The 20,254-nt window shown below is 34.4% G+C and overlaps 1 protein-coding gene across 1 annotated transcript in view; it reads left to right on the forward strand.

The window, feature by feature from the left end:
- ari-2 (E3 ubiquitin-protein ligase ari-2) overlaps positions 1-20,254 on the forward strand; it is a 301,405-nt gene that overhangs the window by 178,574 nt on the left and 102,577 nt on the right. The window contains exon 8 of the mRNA XM_090388043.1: positions 6,376-6,426. Within this exon, the coding sequence (XP_090244169.1) occupies positions 6,376-6,426 (51 nt within the window). The remainder of the gene's footprint in view (positions 1-6,375; positions 6,427-20,254) is intronic.

Here is a 20,254-nt window from a genome sequence, read left to right on the forward strand (position 1 = left end):
ACGTGTCGTTTTGGACACGCAGAAGACAGTCACAGCTAAGTGGTATACTGAACAATGCCTGCCTAAAGTCATTGGATCTATGAAGAACCTGCGGCCAAAGTCAAGAATGGACACCTGGTACCTCCATCACGATAATGCTGCAGCTCACCGCGCCAAAGCCTGCACCGAATATTTGACCACGACAGGACTGAAACTTCTGGAGCACCCTCCCTACAGTTCAGACCTTGCTCCCTGTGACTTTGCACTGTTCCCGCATGTGAAAATGAAGCTAAAAGGGAGGCGGTTTTCCAGTGATGAGGACCTTCTACGGGCTTGGGACAACGAGTGTGCTTTACTCCCTAGTGAAACTTGGCAGAACTGGTTTAAAGATTGGTTTCGGAGGATGGAGAGGTGTATTGAATGTAGAGGAAATTACTTTGAAAAAATTAAATAAACAAAGCTGTATTGCAAAACTTTCCTAGTACCCTTTGTATACCCATTTGGTTACTAAGTAGCTCATGAATGAATGGTCATAAAATGGCAGGAATGCACCTATTCCAATATGTGACAGTAAACAGCAGACTAGCACATTGTAATCAACAGTAGAAAAGGCAAGAAAGGATAGGTGGAAATGGAAGGAGGTAGAGGACATTTGTGGTCTGAGGTTGAATAGGAAATACATGTCTGAAGCATTGTACCAGCAGTCATCATTGTGCAAAATAATAGCCACCATAGCCTCTTGTTATGATTAACATTGAGACCCAAAGTAAAAATGTGGTAGCCACCAAGCTAAGAATGAGGGAATTTTATCTATTTAGTTCCCTTGTGTTCAGATATCCAGTCCTTGTGATTCACTATAGCAAACAAAGTTGAAGCTCTATATAATGACACTCCAAGGGAATGAGAAAAAATGAGAAAAAACAGCCATTATATTAGAAGGAAATTCTATCGATCATTTATAAAATCCCCAACAAAACAAGTAAAAGCTTGAATATTTAATGTAATTCTATTAATACAGTGTAGTATAATCTTATTTATAATATGTACTACAGTATTAAATTAATAGAGGAAGAAGTATTTGAAACTTCACACTTTGCATCATTCAAGGTGGTAAATCCTACATGTCTGAAGCAGTTCAGTTATTAACTTCATTCCATGCTTAAACACAAATACACTGCCTGCAGGATGTCGATTTCTCATTTCTTTTTGCTTTCAAGACATAGCACAATTTTATTTAATAGCATTCTTTCGTAGTTTTCCTTAAAACTGGTTACACCTTGATCAAGTAGCTGAAGAACTGACGTCACATTTGGTGGTAGTACTCGATAGTGATTGCACATAAGTCATTTACTTGACAATGAGGAGTGCAGTTATCCACAAAGCAAAATTTTTCTCTTCTCACTCATTCTGCAATCTAAGTGTCTGATCCATTCTTCGTAGATTTATGATTTCATCCATAAACTTTTTTGGTTTGTCGATATATGGTAATGTCTTCAAACCTTGAAAGCATCGAGGCTTCTGGGCTTTCCCAATGATTAAAGGAGGAAGCTTCTCTGTGCCAGTCGTATTTACTGCTAGGAGAACGGTAATCCATTGTTTTACCTTTACTTCCACCACTGCATTTATTGCCTTTAAATGTTAGTGGTTTATCCAGTAGCAATTTCATCAGCATTGTGGTTGTATGTCAGCAAAACATTTTTTTACATGATTTTCCTTCCATTCCTTTCTAGCATTACTGTCCATGGCTGCACTTTCACCACACACTTTTTTAAAAGATAGGCTACAACGAGTCTTAAATTTCTGGAACCATCCATCTGAACTTTTAAATTCTTCAATATCCATTCGATGCGCAAACGATTCAGCCTTAACTTTTAAAAGGTTACCATCTACGTGAACTTTTTTTTGCATGCATCATCATCAGCCATTCCAAAATTACCTCTTCAAGATCTGGATACTTTGCCTTTCGTTCTTGAATTTTACCCAGTGCAGCAGCAGATTTCTCTAAACTTTCAATCTTTTTCCGATCTTTCAAAGTAGTGAACAGAGCTTATGAATGAGAACTGTTTGACGATGTCAGTCTTAGAATGCACACCATTATATACAGCTTGCAAAATCTTAATTTTCTGTGATTGGCAAAGCTATCTGCTTTCTTTGAGCCATACCAATAAACATACACTATAGCTGACTTCTAGCCGATGTTCATTTGATTACCATACTGCCAGAAAACAGTGTGAGGAATCTTAAAAAATTATTTCTCATGGTCAGGCTGCAATTACTCAATATATTTGACCTATGCTGTCATTTTTAAATGCAAATATTGTAATAAAAAATAAAAATTCTGATTGAGGTAGAAATTTATGGTCCTTATAGAGAAATCCTTTTATTTTCAAGGTTGTTATACTGAATGTAAAATATCATTAGGTTAATGAGAAATTGGCCAGGACCAACTACATAGGACATTATAATGTGTTGGGACATTAAAAAGTGTCACTATAAAGAGGTGCCTCCATAGCCAGGTGGGAAGGAGCAGTAGTGCTTAGTGCACGCTTCTTGATTAGACCGGGGTTTGAGCCCGTCACCACCAAATGCGGAGGATGCGGAAAGGTCAAGGGAATAACCACCTCATATTCCTGGAGCAATATGGCCTTAGTTGCTAATGCTCCTAAAAACCAAATAACAAACAAACACTATAAAGAGCTTTGACTGTATGCAAATGTTGTGCACCCAGACTACGTGATCTGTATAAATAGTGGGGTGGTGGGAACTTAATGTGTGCTGAAATATGCAAGGAGCTCATGAAATGTTGATAGTTAACACAACTTCCTGGCAAGATACTTGGAGAGTCCCAGACAGTGGAGGGAAAAACACAGGTATGTGGCATGTAATTATAGGAGGTGTAGGCCACAGTGTATCATCACCTTGTCAGGTCCTTCCTCACCGTAGCAATCTCGTGGTCATATTTTTGGAAGATATTAATTCCCTTTTGTCTTCATTCAGAACAAGAAGTCAACCAGTGCCAAATTCTATGAATGGGGAGAGTGTTCTCAGTAATTCTATTTTGCAAAAGAAATGGAATATTCCATAAATGAAAGGGTTTTTTTTTACATATATTGTAGTTCCAAAGCTGTGCTACTCCACATGTGCTAACCTCTTACTCTCTGTAACCATAATTTGATTTAATTAAATTAACAGAATGTCATCAAATAAATTGTTATTAGGCAATCCTTGGTATCCATGATAATAGTATTTGTCATATAGTGCAAAGAAGCCATAGGCTTTGGCTACACTGGCAAAAAAAAAAAAAAAAAAAAAAGTAGATAAGAAAATACAATTTATATGCTTCCTTCCTTACACCGGTAACTATCCAGTTGACTTGCAATTTATTCAAACTGTCAGCCTTAACTACCTAATTGCTGAAATAAGTTGCGAGGGCAGCTTATTCCAGCAGTCAATGACTCGTTGGCTAAAAGAAAATTTCCTACAATCTAATCTAAACCTCAACCCCTGTAATTTGAATATATGACCCTTAGTTCTGGAATTCTTTATAACATTGAGAATTCCACCTTCACTCATTTTACTAATCCTTCACAGAGCTTTATATACCTCAATCAGGTCACCTCTGAGGTGCCCTTTTGACAAGCTCTGTAGCTCACATAATTGGAGTCTTTCCTCATATGGTTATCCTGCCAGCACCTCCATAGTCAGGTGGGCAGGAGCAGCAGTGCATAGCACACGCTTCTTGATTAGACCGGGGTTTGAGCCCGTGACCACCAAATATGGAGGATGTGGGAAGGTCAGGGAATGATCACTGCATATCCACAGAGCAATATGGCCTTAGTTGCTAATGCTCCTACAAACCAAATAACAACAACGGTTACCCTGCTGATCTCACCATTCTAGCTGCCTATCTTTGGACCCTTTCAAGAAGATCAATGTCTTTTTTTCAGATGAAGTCTCCATACTTGAACACTGTATTCCAAATGTGGTGTTTCAATTGCCTTATACAGTGGGATTATGACTTTCCTATCTTTACAGATTCAGTAAATCATCGATGGGACACTATGGGCTTTCTTGTCTGCCTGTTTTACAATTTTCAGAAAACTTCATATATGTTTGTCCATATTGTAACTCCTTCCTCCACTGTTTTTAATTCAATCCCACCAAGTGTATAATTTATTTGTGTGTTGCTACTATTCCCCAAGTGTAAGACCTTGCATTTAGCATCATTAAAACATAGCTATCACTTTTCTGACCATCTTTGAAGTCTGCTCAAGTCATCTTGAAGGAGCACTTCTTGACATCGATCATTAACGACTCTGCCAATCTTTGTCATCTGAAAATTTTGCTTCTTGACATCGATCATTAACGACTCTGCCAATCTTTGTCATCTGAAAATTTTGGCATCACACCTATCACCTTCAACCCTCTGCCTTCTGCCCTGCAGTGACCCAGCAATCTATCTTAGAATCTTACAAGTAATCTCAACCTGTTCAAGCTTATACAGTACCTCTCATGATGGACTGAATCAAATACTTTGCTCAAATCCAAATAAGCTATGTTGAAATTGTTCCCTACATCTAACTCATGAGTAGCTGTGTCAAAATAGCCTACTAAGGTATTTAAGCATGATTTACCCTTAACAAAGCCATGTTGTGTGTCCTTCAGAATGCCATAACTATCCAAGTGTCCCTGGATTGCACTCTTAATCATTGCCTCTAAAATTTTTCCTACCACAGAAGTCAGACTAACTGGTCTGTAGTTACCAACTTCACTCTTAGAACTGCTAATAAATTTCACTGCTTAAAACAGTTGCTGCCATGTTGATATGGGTTACTATTACACTCTAAACAGCATTGTATTTTTAATTTCATTACAAAATTCTAAAATTCTTCTTTACCTTCCTACTCTTTCCATCTTCGTTAAAAGAAAACAAATTTTGGAAACTAGCTAAGTAAGTATAAAATCTCATTTCTAGTCATTTATCCTCAAAAAAGAGGAGTGAAATAAATAGCAGGTTAAAATTTCTTCCCCAGACTGATCTTGGCTGTCTGGAGAATAAATGGAAATTTATTTATGTGTTGGGTTACAATTTATTTTCCTTTTTTGGTTCCTCTTTGGTTTCTTTTTCACTCTGACCAAAAATGTTGTTTGTGTTGATTTGTTTCCATGATTTAAAGTTTACTTTGCTATGTTTCAAATGCTGATGGTTACCATGGAAGATTTTGTCTTCCACATTTTACACTAAAAGAATGGTCATTCTTTGGTGTGGATAGATGGTAGCAGTTTTATGAAATTAGGGATAACTTAAACTTTTGAATTTCAACCTTAATGTTTTTATTATATTTTATAATACAAAATAGGATTTTTGAAGTAATATAAATTTACTAAGATAATTAACCAACTGAGATATAAATTCCAAGGTGCTTGTTCATTTTTCTAATCCTTTAAAATTAACCTGGAATGCACAGGCACATTTTTGTTCAACAAAAATTTGTTTGTTTTCATGTAAGTCAGCTCTGATCTATCATTCTTTGCAACAATCATTCCATCAGAAAGGTTTTGTTATGAAAATAAATAATTTTTTTGCATGAAAATTTTCCTGTGCATTCTCTATAAAGCTTTCTTTTGCAAAAATAAGGAGCTGCTACTGAGATCAACTTCCCATTCACCACATTTGACTCTGTCTAACTTTGTTCTTTCTGAAGTTAAAAATGAAGTTGGAAGGGTAAAGGCACTTTGTAAAAAGACTAACTGTTAGACCAAAGGGGGAGAACTTTAGAATTTCAAGAATATTTTCAACAATTAAGAGATGTAACAAGCATATAGAGTACCATGGGGCCTGTTCTAATGATTTTCATTTTTTTTTTTCTTATCTTTGGAAACAAGAAATAAGCAAGTAGTGTTTGAAGAGTATTGTAGGGGAGGGGTGTGTTTGCATCGCAGACATTTGGTTCTTGGCCAGGAATTGTCTGGCCTATGAGCCTTTTGAATCTTAAACTGTTTAAGGATTGTAGATAAAATGTGGAATATTATTTGTGATTTTGATAAAGTATCTTTTTACAAAGGCCATGCTTATTATATGTTAAGGCCGTGCTTATTATATATTTCTGAAGACATTTTGCTGATCTTTGAAGAAAACTTGATTCAGTCATTAAAAATAAATTGCAGAGCTCATTAATATTAGTACTACTACTACTACTGATATGCTCACTAAACAGCTCCACAAATGTGACTAAATGCAATAAATGAATGGGTGTAGGATGAGTAATAGTGCTACTCTGCCACTACCTTGCAGAAAAAAATCATGATATAAAAATGATGCAAGCTGTTTTTTGTTTAATGACATTCATTTCAAATTTTTTCCCTTTGCATAAGTCTTATTTTATTTATTTTTAGTGTCCCAAATGCCACATTTGTATTGAGAAAAATGGAGGTTGTAATCATATGGCAAGTATTAAATTTATTAAATATTGATTTTAAATAACTGGACAGAGAAATTATTGATGCTAGAAATTTTGTAAATTATTTTAGTTGTAGTATCATAATCAAGTAGCAGATATTCAAGATTAGATGTAAAATAATTGTGCAGTCAGTCTCGTTTCAGACATTCTTATTTTAAACCACTTTGGAAATTCAGATTTAGTTATGTTGGCTTAATTGATTTGGTTTTAGTGGGATTTTATTCTTTTCTCTTTAAAGTGAATCAATGCATAAATTGAAGACAAAGCAAAAATTAATTTTTTAAAGTTTGAAATACTGTACTTCATTTGATGATGATTACATTTTACTTTCATCTATATTCTGTAAAACAGGTTTAATTTACTGACCTAATGTAAACACTGGGGAAAGGCAAAGGAAGTGGGAAAAGTAGCTATATTTAAAACAGAAAGACAGGAAATAAATATTGATTAAGAATTTAGTATAGGGTAATTCTCTGTTATTTTTAAATGACACCATATAGGCAAGTATGAACTGGCTAAAAGAATGATGTGATGTATACTATGTAAGGGAACAACTGCTTTAATACATTCTTCCTCCATGTGATTGATATTTACATGCCATAGTTATGTAGTATTTATATAACTATGGCATGAAATAGAAAAAAAGACAACTTAGTTAATGTATGCAGTGCATGGCATTTCAGGTGCATTAGCAAATAGTAATAATTTGTAACAAAAGAAAAAAAAAAAGAGCTAACACAAAATGAGTAAACCAAGGACATTTCATTTCTATGCATCTGCCATATTACCCATCCATTCCTCCAATCAGTGCATGACAACAAACATAATATCCAGTGCTTTAGCTATAGTGTACATTATATGAATGAAAAATGAAACGGTAATTGTGAGATTTCTGTTGGTCTGATTTTAATGGAATTTGCAAAAGGGCTCAGCAAATGGATTCTAAAACAGCCAAATATGAATTTCACGAAAATCTATTTGCTGACATTTGAGTTATTGTGTGGATGGATGGTCAAAGAAATAATAATTCCAGGTTTTTATTGTTTCAATTTTAATGAAATTTGGGGTATTTGAATAGAATTTGGATTAATGTTATGAGTTGGGTACCTCAGAGTTCATTGTTGGGATCCCCCTTGCTGCTTTAAGTATTTATTAATATTGACAAAGGCTCATTAAACTTATTTTCTCAGTTTGAAAATGATACAAGGGTTGGTAGGGTGGTTATAACAGGAATAAAGGAATACAAGACATAGAAAAATTAGGCAGATTGGCCGAGAAGTGGAATTGAGGTTGAGCATTGATAAATGCATGGTACAGTCAGTCCTCGTATAGCACGATAATTGTGTTCCTAGAAACCCTCGTGCAATATAAACAACAGGCCCCCTATGGGAAAAATAGGGTTAGGTGCTAACCACCCAAGATTGAACACACATTTGTAACCAAAACATTACTTACGTATTTTATTACAACTATTACATAATAAAATATTGCTAATGCTTTTGCTTCTGTCGTAAGCAAACTTGTATTTTGTTTGATTTTTCTATACAAACAGATGACAGCCGTTCCATCTCTTCCAATTCTTGTCTTGATCTAATGGATGTTAATTGCACTTTGAGTTGTTCCTGCTATGAAAGTTGTTTTTATGCATCTTTCTAATTCTCAGCGTTGCCTCATTTAGGCCTGTAGCACTTGCAATATCACATGGTCTTTCATTTTGCTCAAAGCATTTCACAATTTCATATTTTTTCTCTATCGACAGAGGCGGACTGCTATAAGCCTTACCGGGTAAACCCCAGTGGGCAGGAGGCCGGTGTGATTTTGGCCATAAACCATAGTATGAGGCCACTACAAATTTTCCCGGGTAAGAATTTTTGACCCAGTCCGCCTCTGTTTATCGATATTGCTTTTCTTTTTCTCTCTGAATTTGTAGTGTCTTCACCGCTTCCTTTTCACACCTTTTAAGTATTTTACTAATCTTTAGGGAATAAAGCACAATTACAAAATGAGGAGGCACGCTTGTGATACACATAAATAAAGCTGTGCGCTTGTAGCAATTGGATAAACAACACCGTAAAGGCAGCGATACTATTAACACCTTACATTTTATTAAAGCATATTTCTGGGGTTACTACCATAAAACAATTTCCAGTTGCATTTCTGCTAGTGGAATCTGTTATAAACTGATAGTAAACTCGATCTAATGGCATTTGCGATAATACCAATAACTCAAATTGGGTGGGTTTTTACCTTATTATGGTGAAATGTGTTTCTCCTTCACTGATATAAAAAAATATAAATATATTTTCAGAATCTTCTCTTCATTCCTATCGTGTTGCATTCAGTTGGGGTGATTCCGCGTTCAACTGCCATGTCTTGTAAACACAAAGGCGAATCGTGCATAAGGGAATTCTGTTTGTGTTATATACGATATCGTTCCCCTATTTATAAATCGTGTATGATCGAATTCGTGTAGTGTAAACACGTGTTATACAAGGACTGACTGTACTGCATATGGATCACAGAATAACATATCAGTTGGCTGGTACCACACTCAAGTGGTGGAGAACAAAAATGACCTATGGGTTAATTATACAGTCAAACACCAAGTTTCAGAGCAGTTAATGTATGCAGTGCATTACAGCTCATGGGGTCCTGTCAATGAGAAACAATGAATTTTGTCAGCACAGACAAGATGATTATCCCATTGTATAAGGAAATGATAGAAAACATTTTGAATACTGCATACAGATCTGAAAGCCTCATAAGCTGGTTGTTAGATATGCAATAATTTGCTTCCAGCCAAGAGTAATTAAATGTTGAAATAAGCTTCCATCTGGTGTTGTGGAAGTATTGTTAGCAGGGATGTGGAGATGGGGGTTTTCCCTCCCTTTGCTTTGTTAGCTTGCTACCTTGCAGCACTGCTTCTGATACTAAACTTGCTCCATTGAGTATTTATGTATGTTCACAGGCAAATTTGCATGTTGTGCAGGCTGAAAAACCTGGAATAGCTCATGAGGAAAAAGGCTACTCTATCTAAGATTGGTTAACTAGAGTTCCAGTTGAAAAGATGTTTAGAAATTCCGCCAGCCATTGGCGAGACTCCTGAAATCCAGATCTCACAAATTGGTGAAATGTGGCAAAGCCACTCAGTATCACAGAGGACTTTGAAGGGAGTAATGGGGTGATTATACTTATATGCCATTGAGTTGCATTGCAACCTCCTTCTCTCCCCCACCCCCATTGGTAATGGGTTTAATGGGATAGCTTTATTCTGTTCTTTTCTTTGCCAAACAAGGTTCAGGTTTATCAGGAAATAATTTTTTCACATATTTCTTTTATTTTGTTTTCTAATCTTTAAGCATTTTAGTTTTCTCTTAACTTAGTTCTGATACTGTTGGTAAAGTTTTTCTAATCAACTATTAGTGTCTACTAGAAGATTGAATAGGTTGATTCTAATCTTCATTATTAATGATTATAAGAGATATATGCCAGTTTTGTAATATATATATATATATATATATATATATACAGTAAACCCCCGCGAATAGCGGGGGTTACGTTCCTGAGAAATGTCGCGAATGCCGAAAACGCGAATACTGAGTTATGGCTCCCATAGTAATAAAGGGGTTCCGTTCCAAAGTATGAAATATATAAGAAAAACTAGTCTAAAATTTTGTCTATATATGTATTATATGTACCTTCATAATATGACTATGTACATAGACAGTACATAGTGAAATGCAAGCATATGGCATCGAAATGAAAATAAGAAACAATTTAATATTAAATGTAATATTTATTAGAAATTTCAAACAAATCTTTCAAACCAGCGCCTTTGCTAGCAAAAAAAACTTATCCTGCCAGTGCTATCACTAGTTTCGCTAAAGTGTCGATAAAGGAGTTTTGTCTTTTCACGAATGATGAGTGAACTTAACAGAATTTTATTTTGAGTTCGGTCTTCTATCCACAGATTTAAAGCGTTTTCTAATTTAACGTCACGAGTTACAGACCAAATTTTTGAAGCAATTAGCGTGTTTTCACGGACACTACGGCGGATTTTTTCTTCCGATTTCTTGATTGATCGTACCGTTGACTCATTGATTTTATGTTTTGCCACTGAGGAGACACTTTCACCATTAGAAATTTTGTTTAATAACTCAATTTTATTCACTAATGTCATCACTTTTGATATTTTCACATTTCCCTTGTTATTCGTAGCCATATTTTTGTACGGGTTAGAAAGAACTTGTCCACAATAAAGTCACTTTCGTCCGTTAACATTCTCGAAAAAGTCTGTTTTACACTGCAAAACGGTAGATTTATCACTTTTGTAAGCATATCAATTTATAAATTGATAATTTGATAATTGATAATTTATCAATTTATAAATTGATAAATCTATTCAATTTATAAGCATATAAATTAAAAACAAATGACGAAAACTTCCATTACAAGCGCATAACACATACTGAACAAGGATTAGCGAAAAACATCCACGCTCGCAATTTTGTCACCCCTCTCTCCCCACCCACTGAGCGCTGTTTTGACCGGGAAAGATAATTTTAGCCACGCCCATGTTTTTTTATGGAGGATAATATTCACGGCGCTTTAAAATTCACATTTTTTTAGGTTTCATTTTATATTAAATCAGCGATCGCGAATACGCAAAACCGCGAATACAGATACCGCGAATAGCGGGGGTTTACTGTATATATGCTATCTCATAGTTTTGTAATATATGCTAGTTCATGCAATTTTTTTTTTTTTTTTTTTTTTTTAGTGCTTTATCATATTTCTTTTTGTGCAGTAACTATAATTTCTGAGGAGGTTGAATATTTGGTTGTGGGATCTCTGGTATGCACTTGGGTGAGGAAATGTAGAAACATAATTTTAGGAAATGTTGGCCCTTCACCCTTGCCCAGTTTACAAAAAAAAAAAAAAAAAAAAAAAAGTAAATATATAATATATTAAAATATCATATACTTGACAGACATATGCAGGAAATCTACAGAAAATTGGGCTATTCTAAACACAAAATGATCCTATCATATATGTAAGAACCAACCCTTCAACAATACTCTATCATCTCTTTCATGCCCAAATGCAGACAGCAAAGAAATATGGAGTATACACCAGATTTATCACAACTTAACACCATCAAAAAATATCATTAAAGCCCTGTCTCACTCTTCCTTTCCAAAGGCTCTGCAGCAAACTATGCCAAGTATAACTTAATGTCAGGATTACCAAAAATGTTACGTTGCGCATACTAGAAAGGACGTTTAAAAATGAATAAAAGACCGTAAGATGGATATAGTCCATGGCCACATAATCAGCTTAAATATCACAAACAGACTAAAAAAAGACTTCATAAAGAAGCTTTTATTGGCATAGCCAATTATATGAATAGTCATGCAAATAGATAATAACCACATACACATTTTCAAAAGCAGGGCTTTGGAACAAATGGGGCTATCTTAAAATAAAAAAAAAATAATAGTAATAAAAAAGCATTGATAACTACAATTAAGTGCCCCAGCTACTCCTAAGATAATGCCTAATTTATCCACACAGTTATGATCCCTAAGAATAGCTTTGTAACAGAAGACTAACATCCAGTCCCTTAATACTCTAGAATCAGGCAAAAATGTCTCAACATTTGATTGGCACCTGGACCTCTAATCTAATTCCTTCATACCCTAAACTGGTCCTCATAATGGCTCTGACATATGATTGACTACAGCAAACCTTATTCCTAGTTACCTTAGAGGAACTTTAGCCTCTAAAGTAGCTAATCATTCTCACAAATGGTGTGTGCATGTGTGTGATTGAAAGAAGCTGACAGTGTAATAAGGACAGCAATTCAGGTACACTGATATTTATTATTTTATTTTTGTAAAAATTCTACCCCTTCCCAAATCACCTGTCCATCCCCTCCAATAGTTTGTCTAGTTCTTGAATTTATTCATATTACCAAATTCCGCAACAACAGAAATTTGTTCTGTTGATCAGCTAGCTGAAGGCAAACCTCTCCACATCTGTCCTGCAAGTATCTTTCCTTGATTTGAGTTTATGTCCACTTATGTGTGTAGTCTGAGCAAGAGACAAAATGCCACCAGAATTGAGCTTGCTCAATCTATTTAAAGCCTTAAACACCTAAATCAATTTTATAACTCATTTATTAATGCTTGCATGTGGGCTTTGCATTTGGAAAGTGAAACTTGAATTAAAAAAAAAAAAAAAAGAACCTGTATGCTTCAGGAGTAGATAATAAATATAAACAACATCTGATGCAAGCAAAAGTGTTGGATTGCAAGATTCTGTGATCAAACATGGAGCAATGTTCTGGTTGGACAATAAAGCCAATAATCTTAATTTCACATTTAGTGCTTAATAATTATATATAAGAAAAGGCTTACCATAGCTTAAAAAACATTTTATTATTTTTTTTTATGGCTAAACTTCTTCAATAACAAAGTTAACAATACCAATGATACCAATAATAATGATACAAAAAGTCAAACCAGTAATGAAGGAAAAGAAATTCACATTGACGTCACTTTAATAGATATTTTTATTTTCAAATTTAATTTGTTTTGCTGTATATTCACCACCATCATGATTGCTAAAAATTAAAGAACGTATAATATGATGTAATTACCAAGCCTTTCCTATTCTGTTGTCTTTATAGTCACTAAAGGGGGGTAGTATGGGAGTACCAAGAAATGTCTGAGAATCAATATTACTTTAATAGATAAAAGATAAATTTTACTCCGGTATGCATTCAAGTGCTTTGATTTTCACAATTTGAGTTCAGTTGCAGATTAAAAAAAATAAAAATAAAATAAAATAAATCTCTTAATATTAAAACAATTATAGAAATTTATCTAAAAACCAAAACTTAAAAGTGGGTGTTATTTTAGGTTTTTTTAAGTAGTAAAAAAAAAAAAAAAAAAAAATGCTTGTATAAGTTTCTTATACATGTCACATATTTAGTTTCTTGTGATGCTGCTACATATTTTGCAATTCCCAGTTGAGATATATATATATAATAAAAGAATAATAGTATTAAGAAGCTAAGTAATCATAGAGAGTGGAGAGTAATAGTACGAAAAGGAAGATAACGTTGATTATGGATCAAGGACATTGCTTAGCAAAACATACCCTACAGCCATAGTGCGTGTGTGTGTGTGGTATGTAGAAAGTGTGAAGAAGATTTTTGTTTAATCCTATTGAATCTACAGTATACACCAGAAGTGAATTCGACAAAATGGATAAGGAATGTAGCGATATTTGGTAGGATGAGGTGACCAGGTAAGATATGAAAAAGAGAGAGAGAGAGAGAGAGAGAGACCGATAGTTGGCAAGAAATTAAAATAAGAAATGAAAAAGTGATCAAAATAAGACTACATTGCGGTGTGTTTCACAGTTTCAGTGTCTTCAACAGAGGCCATCCACTGAAGTTATAAGAAAGACGGCAATGTTCTTGCTTCTGTTTCCAACATGTTCGGTATGCTATGTACACTTTGCGCTAGTTTCCGACATGTTCCTTCTGTTTTCGACATGTTCTGTATGCGTTGCACTAGTATAACATTGTGCTGTAGACACGTGTTAAGAACGAATTTTGAAATTTTGCATCAAGAATAAGGTTTAATAAATTGTGCCAATAGATTTAATTATATCATGTAGGGCATACAGAACATGGATGACCTTACAGAAGCAAGTAAAAAGAATTGAAAAACTGAAGTAATGATCGGAATGTAGGAATAGACAAGAAGAAAGGAACTTACCGTTACCTTGTAAGACTGAAAATGACCAAGATGGTGGCGTGCCAGTATATTTATGTATAGGTACGCTAGAGGTTCCTAGAGTTAGAAAAGGATGCGGGGGAAAAAAAAATTTCATGGTATGGTGTCTGTAGGCTAGTTGGATGTATAAATTGAAATGCAATATGTGGTGATGAACGCTGTTAAATACATGGTGCCCTGGATAGTTGAGAGATATAATAGCTAACAAAGTAATGGTGAAAAGCAACTAAACTTTGTTAAGGTGAAAAATAGATTGGGTAAAGTAAGAAGGTATCCTGTATATTGTGTTCGATTAACTAATGGCTCACAGACATAAGAAGTAGGGACAAGTTAAGCAGAAAGATGAATGAAGTTGAGGTGAGTAGTTGGGCTTGGGTAGTTTGGGGTTGCAAAACCCATTCCTATAGTTAGGACCCTGAACGAAGGTCTGGGAGTGAGTACATCATATATATATATATATTTTTTTTTTTTTTTTATGAAAACCCCAAACACGAAAGGTATCAAAACCTATAGTACTTAGTGCCGTGCATGTGTTAAAGGAGAAGTATGGGGGGGGAGGGGGTGCTGAAAACTTTGCTCTAGAGACTAAACATGGGTTTCACCACTTCAAGCCAGCCAATAAGCAAAGTGGTGGTATTTCACCGGTTGATGAAAGTCATCTACCACCTACAGAATTTAAGGTCAGTTGTGTGAGTGAGAAAAATATGATAGGTTGAAAATTAAAAATTAAATTATATACATGGTTAATACACTGTGTTAGGCCAGTTGGTGGGTACAGGTTTTCTAATCTGTAAGAACTCTTTATTGCATACAATAAAGACACAATAGAGGCCTAGTATATTGTATATACATACACTATTTACAAACTTGGTGTATGTGGGTTGTTTTCATCAATTATTGCTGATTATGTTGTCTATATTGATGTCACATACTGAGGGCTTTACAGAAGTGGTAGCAAAGATATGTTGTAGGAAAAAGGTTTTGTCAATTTTTTGTATAGCATCTTGATGTTATTGATGGTTATTTCCTTATTGCTGCAGATGGTTGCTATCCTGATGCTTTGCACTAGTATAACATTGGCATGCACTCCTCTAGATATATTGGAATTCCACTGTGCGAGGTTGACTATATTAAAGTTAAAAGCATCATGTTTATTGTACAGGTTGATGGTAGCTTTGTTGTTTATTACTGTAATTACAGAAAATAGGCTGTAGTATCATTGTTTGTTTTTTCCAGTTTGAGTTGATTGGGGTATGTGTCCATATTTTACATATATGATGAAGTTTGGGCAGTTAATAACTATGAAGTCATCTGTATATCTGTAGAAGTTAAGCTCCTGTGGAAATGAGTTTTCAGACCAATATAGATATAGGTTTGCTATTATGCATGAAACAGGACTTCCTATAGGTGTTCTGTTAGTTTGTAGATATACTGACTTGTCATCATATACAAAGTTATTGGAGATACATAGGTTCACTAGGTTGTTCCAGTAGTTGGTATTGCAGGTTATATTCTCTATATTTTACATATATATCTTTGAGTACTGTTTTTAGCTTGGTTTGGTTAATACGTGTAAATAAGCTGTGGAAGTCAAAAGTTTGTATACTGTAGAAATGTTGGTATTTTGTAAGGATTTTAATACTGGTAGATTGTTGCCTATAATTCTGTTATTTGGTATGATGTTCAACAAGGGTTGTAGTAGACATTTAAGAGTTTTGCCTGGTTTGTCTTAACTATTCTTCCATGAGGTTATAAATCTGAATCCTATGGGTTTTTTATGGAATTTTGGAATGAAGTATATATATGGCAGACTGTAATTGCTAATGTTCAGTTTTAATTTTTTGTTAAAGGATATGAATTTCTTTGTAATAATATTGCAAGAATTGGATATAGGTTTGTATGTGTTGCTGGAGTTAAGTTCAGTTCTCAAAGTATGTGTGCATAAAAAGTTTTGCAAATAAAAGCAGTTATTTGATGCTTTATCTACTGGTGTAATGATGAAGTCTTAGTGTCTCTAGCAGTTTTAGTTTAGCTAGATTATCGTGGCTGAATTTGTACTGGCTATATCTTTTTGAACTTAGTGATGTAAATTTATGTTTAATAAAGTGAATGTATTGCTAATCCACATATGGTATGCCTCTATGGCTGTGTTATGTTTATGTGCTAGGCAATAGCAGTAGTTTAATAGGTCTTGATATAGCTGTTTCTTGAAAGTAGTTAGATTTATTTTGTTACATGGCCTGAATTTAAATCCTTGGGCTAGTATATATCTGATTATTGGGTCTGCAACGATACTTAAATTTCCTGTGATGATGTGTCCATGGTCAGGATCAATATATTGTTGCATATTGCTTTGTTTGCAGATGCAGTCAATAATGTCTGGTTATAGGATATTAAATTGGTTGCTATGGATTTGTAGTTGCAGGCTAGTATCCCAAATGGTTTCTTATATTTGTATCTAACTTTTATGCTGATGTTTTGGCTATTATTATATGTGTATATATAACTGATATTAAATAATTAATGCCAGTAGCATGGAAAAACTGTTGAGCGAAAATTAATAAATTAAACAATGATTAATCAACAGGGAGGGAGATGTATGTGTATGAATTTGTAAAATAAGGAGTTTACCTCAATATAGTACGTAAAACACTTCCGTATGATATTCTCCAGAAATTAAAATGAAAAAATCGAAAACTTACATTAGAGTAAAAAATAAATAATTAAAAACCAATTTAACACAATTAAAAATCAATTTAACACAATTAAAAAGAATCTAACGAAAATATTCAAAACTATTTTCCTTTCTTAATAGTCGCGTATAATTACGTTTAACATTAAGTATTTTGGCCTCGTTAAATTGAAAAGTGTTTTTCGTTAATGGCATGAAAGGCTAATTCCAATGCTGCTGAACGAGAAGCACGAACTGAGGCTTCATGTTGATTTACACGAATATTCAGAGAAAATCACGTCGAACCTTGGTAAGACGAGTCGCAATCACCACAAGAAATGTTGTATACCAGATCATTAATTTGTGTTGCGAACGCGGAAAGAACCGAGCGATTGTTCAGTATAGTGTGTAATTTCCGTATTGGCCTGGCTACAATTTTAAATTTGGTATCTTTAAAGAATCTATTAAGCTGTTTGTGCCACTGTTCAACATATTGGACAGAAATAAAGTATTTTTTTATATTACTATTGTTGGTTGGTGTAGTATTTTGTATCCTATCTTAGCCTGTACCCTAATTCGGTTTATTGTGGCAAGGGGATAACCCCTATTTAAGAACCTGCTAGTTAATATTTGTATTTCTGAGCCCAAAGCAGATTCCGTCGTTGAATATTTATAGGCATTTAGAAATATTGATTAAAGATAATCAATCTTTTATAGGCGAACGGGTGATAGCTATTATAATGTAGAAGCATACCGGTGTTTGTAGGGTTTCGTTAGATGCTAAATTGGATTTTATTCGAGTCCCGAGTAAGTGTGAAATTTAGAAAGTTTAATGACTTTGTATTCCGTATCCTCCCTTTCCAATGTAAATTTGAGTTTAGAATGAATATTATTAACCGAATGTAAAATGTCTTGGATAGTACTACTATCACTAATAACTAGAACATCATCTAAATACCTCCCATTGTATGTGATACGGGGCGAAAAGGTGTCAAATTGTATATACTCACTCGTTGAGAGAGAGATCTGACATTAAGCCGCTCAGGCTCAAACCCACTGGCAATCCAAAAATTTGTTTGTACACCTTGTCTCGAAAGGTGATATAGTTGGCCTCAACTAACAGTTTAATCAAGTGAAAAATTTCCTTAATAATTAGCTTCGTATAATTAATTGGTATCGAGTTTTTATTTAACATATCCCAAATAATATCTAATGTGTAGTACTATCCAAGACATTTTACATTCGTATATAACGAGGTAACATCTAGTGAGAATAAATTGTCATTGTTGCCAAGTCTACAGTCTTTAAGATTATTAAATAATGTATATTAGTTCTTAATCCCAAATTGTATTACCTGTCTAAAGGGTTTTATAATGCTATATACATGAGTGGCTAAGGATGAAAATGCCGAGTTCCTGTAGGAAACAATAGGTCGAATAGGGAATCCAGTCTTGTGTAAATTTACCTTACCGAAAAGTACAGGAATATTGTATGTTCTGGTCTTCAATTCCTTTAACTGGGCCATAGTAATGTAGTAGTTTTTTCGATACGTGGTTAACATTTTATTGTATTGATTGACCAAATTGGTAAACAGTGCCTAGTCTACTTCAAGATAAGTGAAGGTATCTGAAACAACTGAATCTAACTTATTAATATATTCAGGTTTATCTAGTATTACCACTATATCTCCCTTATCTGCCCTCTATAATAATGTCCTTATTTCCCCGAAGTTCTCATAAAGCTGAACTGTCATGTGTATCCAATTTAGGAAGTTGTGTTTCTTTTATGTTATTCACTACTTGTTTAACTTGTTGAATAAATAAATCTTTTTGTGGAACATTGCGAAGTCCAAATTCAATATCAATTACGCATTGTTTTTTAGGTAGTTTTCGAGGTGGTAAATTATAATTTAGTCCTTTGGATAAAAGTGAAATCTGGTCCTGCAATAGCATATATGAGGAAAGATTTGTAACCTGTTGATATGTCGGTTCGTTGAATACTGGGTGAGGGGGTGTTCATGACCTAGCTGACATTCTGTGGTAGTACTTTGTGTGTCTGTATGGGAGTTGTCGCCCAACTCATATGTACTTGGTCGCAAGCCCGCACAATGTGTAGAATTTGCATGAACGTGTCTTGATCTGTCTGATAATGTTTTCAATTTATTAATTTTGTCTGTTTTTTATTTCTGATTAACGATGTCTGTTTTTTATTTCTGAGGCCTGTGCTTCCCGTCGCAAATCTGGTCAATCAATACAATAAAACGTTAACCACGTATCGAAAAAGCGACTACATTACTATTGCCCAGTTAAAGGAATTGAAGGCCAGAACATACAATATTCCTTCACTTTTCAGTCAGGTGAAATTACACAAGACTGGATTTCCTATTTGACCTATTGTTTCCTACAGGAACTCGGCATTTTCATCCTTAGCCACTCATGTATATAGCATTATAAAACCCTTTAGACAGGTAATACAATTGGGGATTAAGAACTAAGATACATTATTTAATAATCTTAAAGACTGTAGACTTGGCGACAATGACAGTTTATTCTCACTAGATGCTACCTCGTTATATACGAATGTAAAATGTCTTGGATAGTACTACATTGATATTATTTGGGATATGTTAAATAAAAACTCGATACTGATTAATTATACGAAGCTACCTATTAAGGAAATTTTTCACTTGATTAAACTGTTAGTTGAGGCCAACTATATCACCTTTCAAGACAAGGTGTGCAAACAAATTTTTGGATTGCCAGTGGGTTTGAGCCTGAGCGGCTTAATGTCGGAGATCTATCTCTCAATGATTGAGCATATACATTTGACACCTTTTCGACCCCATATCACATACTATGGCAGGTATTTAGACGATGTTCTAGTTATTACTGATAGTAGTACTGTCCAAGACATTTTTCATTCGTTTAATAATATTCATTCTAGACTCAAATTTACATTGGAAAGGGAGGATACGGATACAAAGTCATTAAACTTTCTAAATTTCACGCTTACTCGGGACTCGAATAAAATCCAATTTAGCATCTATCGAAACCCTGCAAACACCGGTATGCTTCTACATTATAACAGCTATCACCCGTTCACCTACAAAAGATCGATTATCTTTAATCAATTTCTAAATGCCTATAAATATTCAACGACGGAATCTGCTTTGGGCTCTGAAATACAAATATTAACTAGCAGGTTCTTAAATAGGGGTTATCCCCTTGCCACAATAAACCGAATTAGGGTACAGGCTAAGATAGGATACAAAATACTACACCAACCAACAATAGTAATATCAAAAAATACTTCATTTCTGTCCCATATTTTTTTTT

This window comes from Mastigoproctus giganteus, chromosome 13 (genome assembly GCF_048544385.1).
Source record: "Mastigoproctus giganteus isolate SK-2022 chromosome 13, ASM4854438v1, whole genome shotgun sequence".
Taxonomy (NCBI): domain Eukaryota; kingdom Metazoa; phylum Arthropoda; class Arachnida; order Uropygi; family Thelyphonidae; genus Mastigoproctus; species Mastigoproctus giganteus.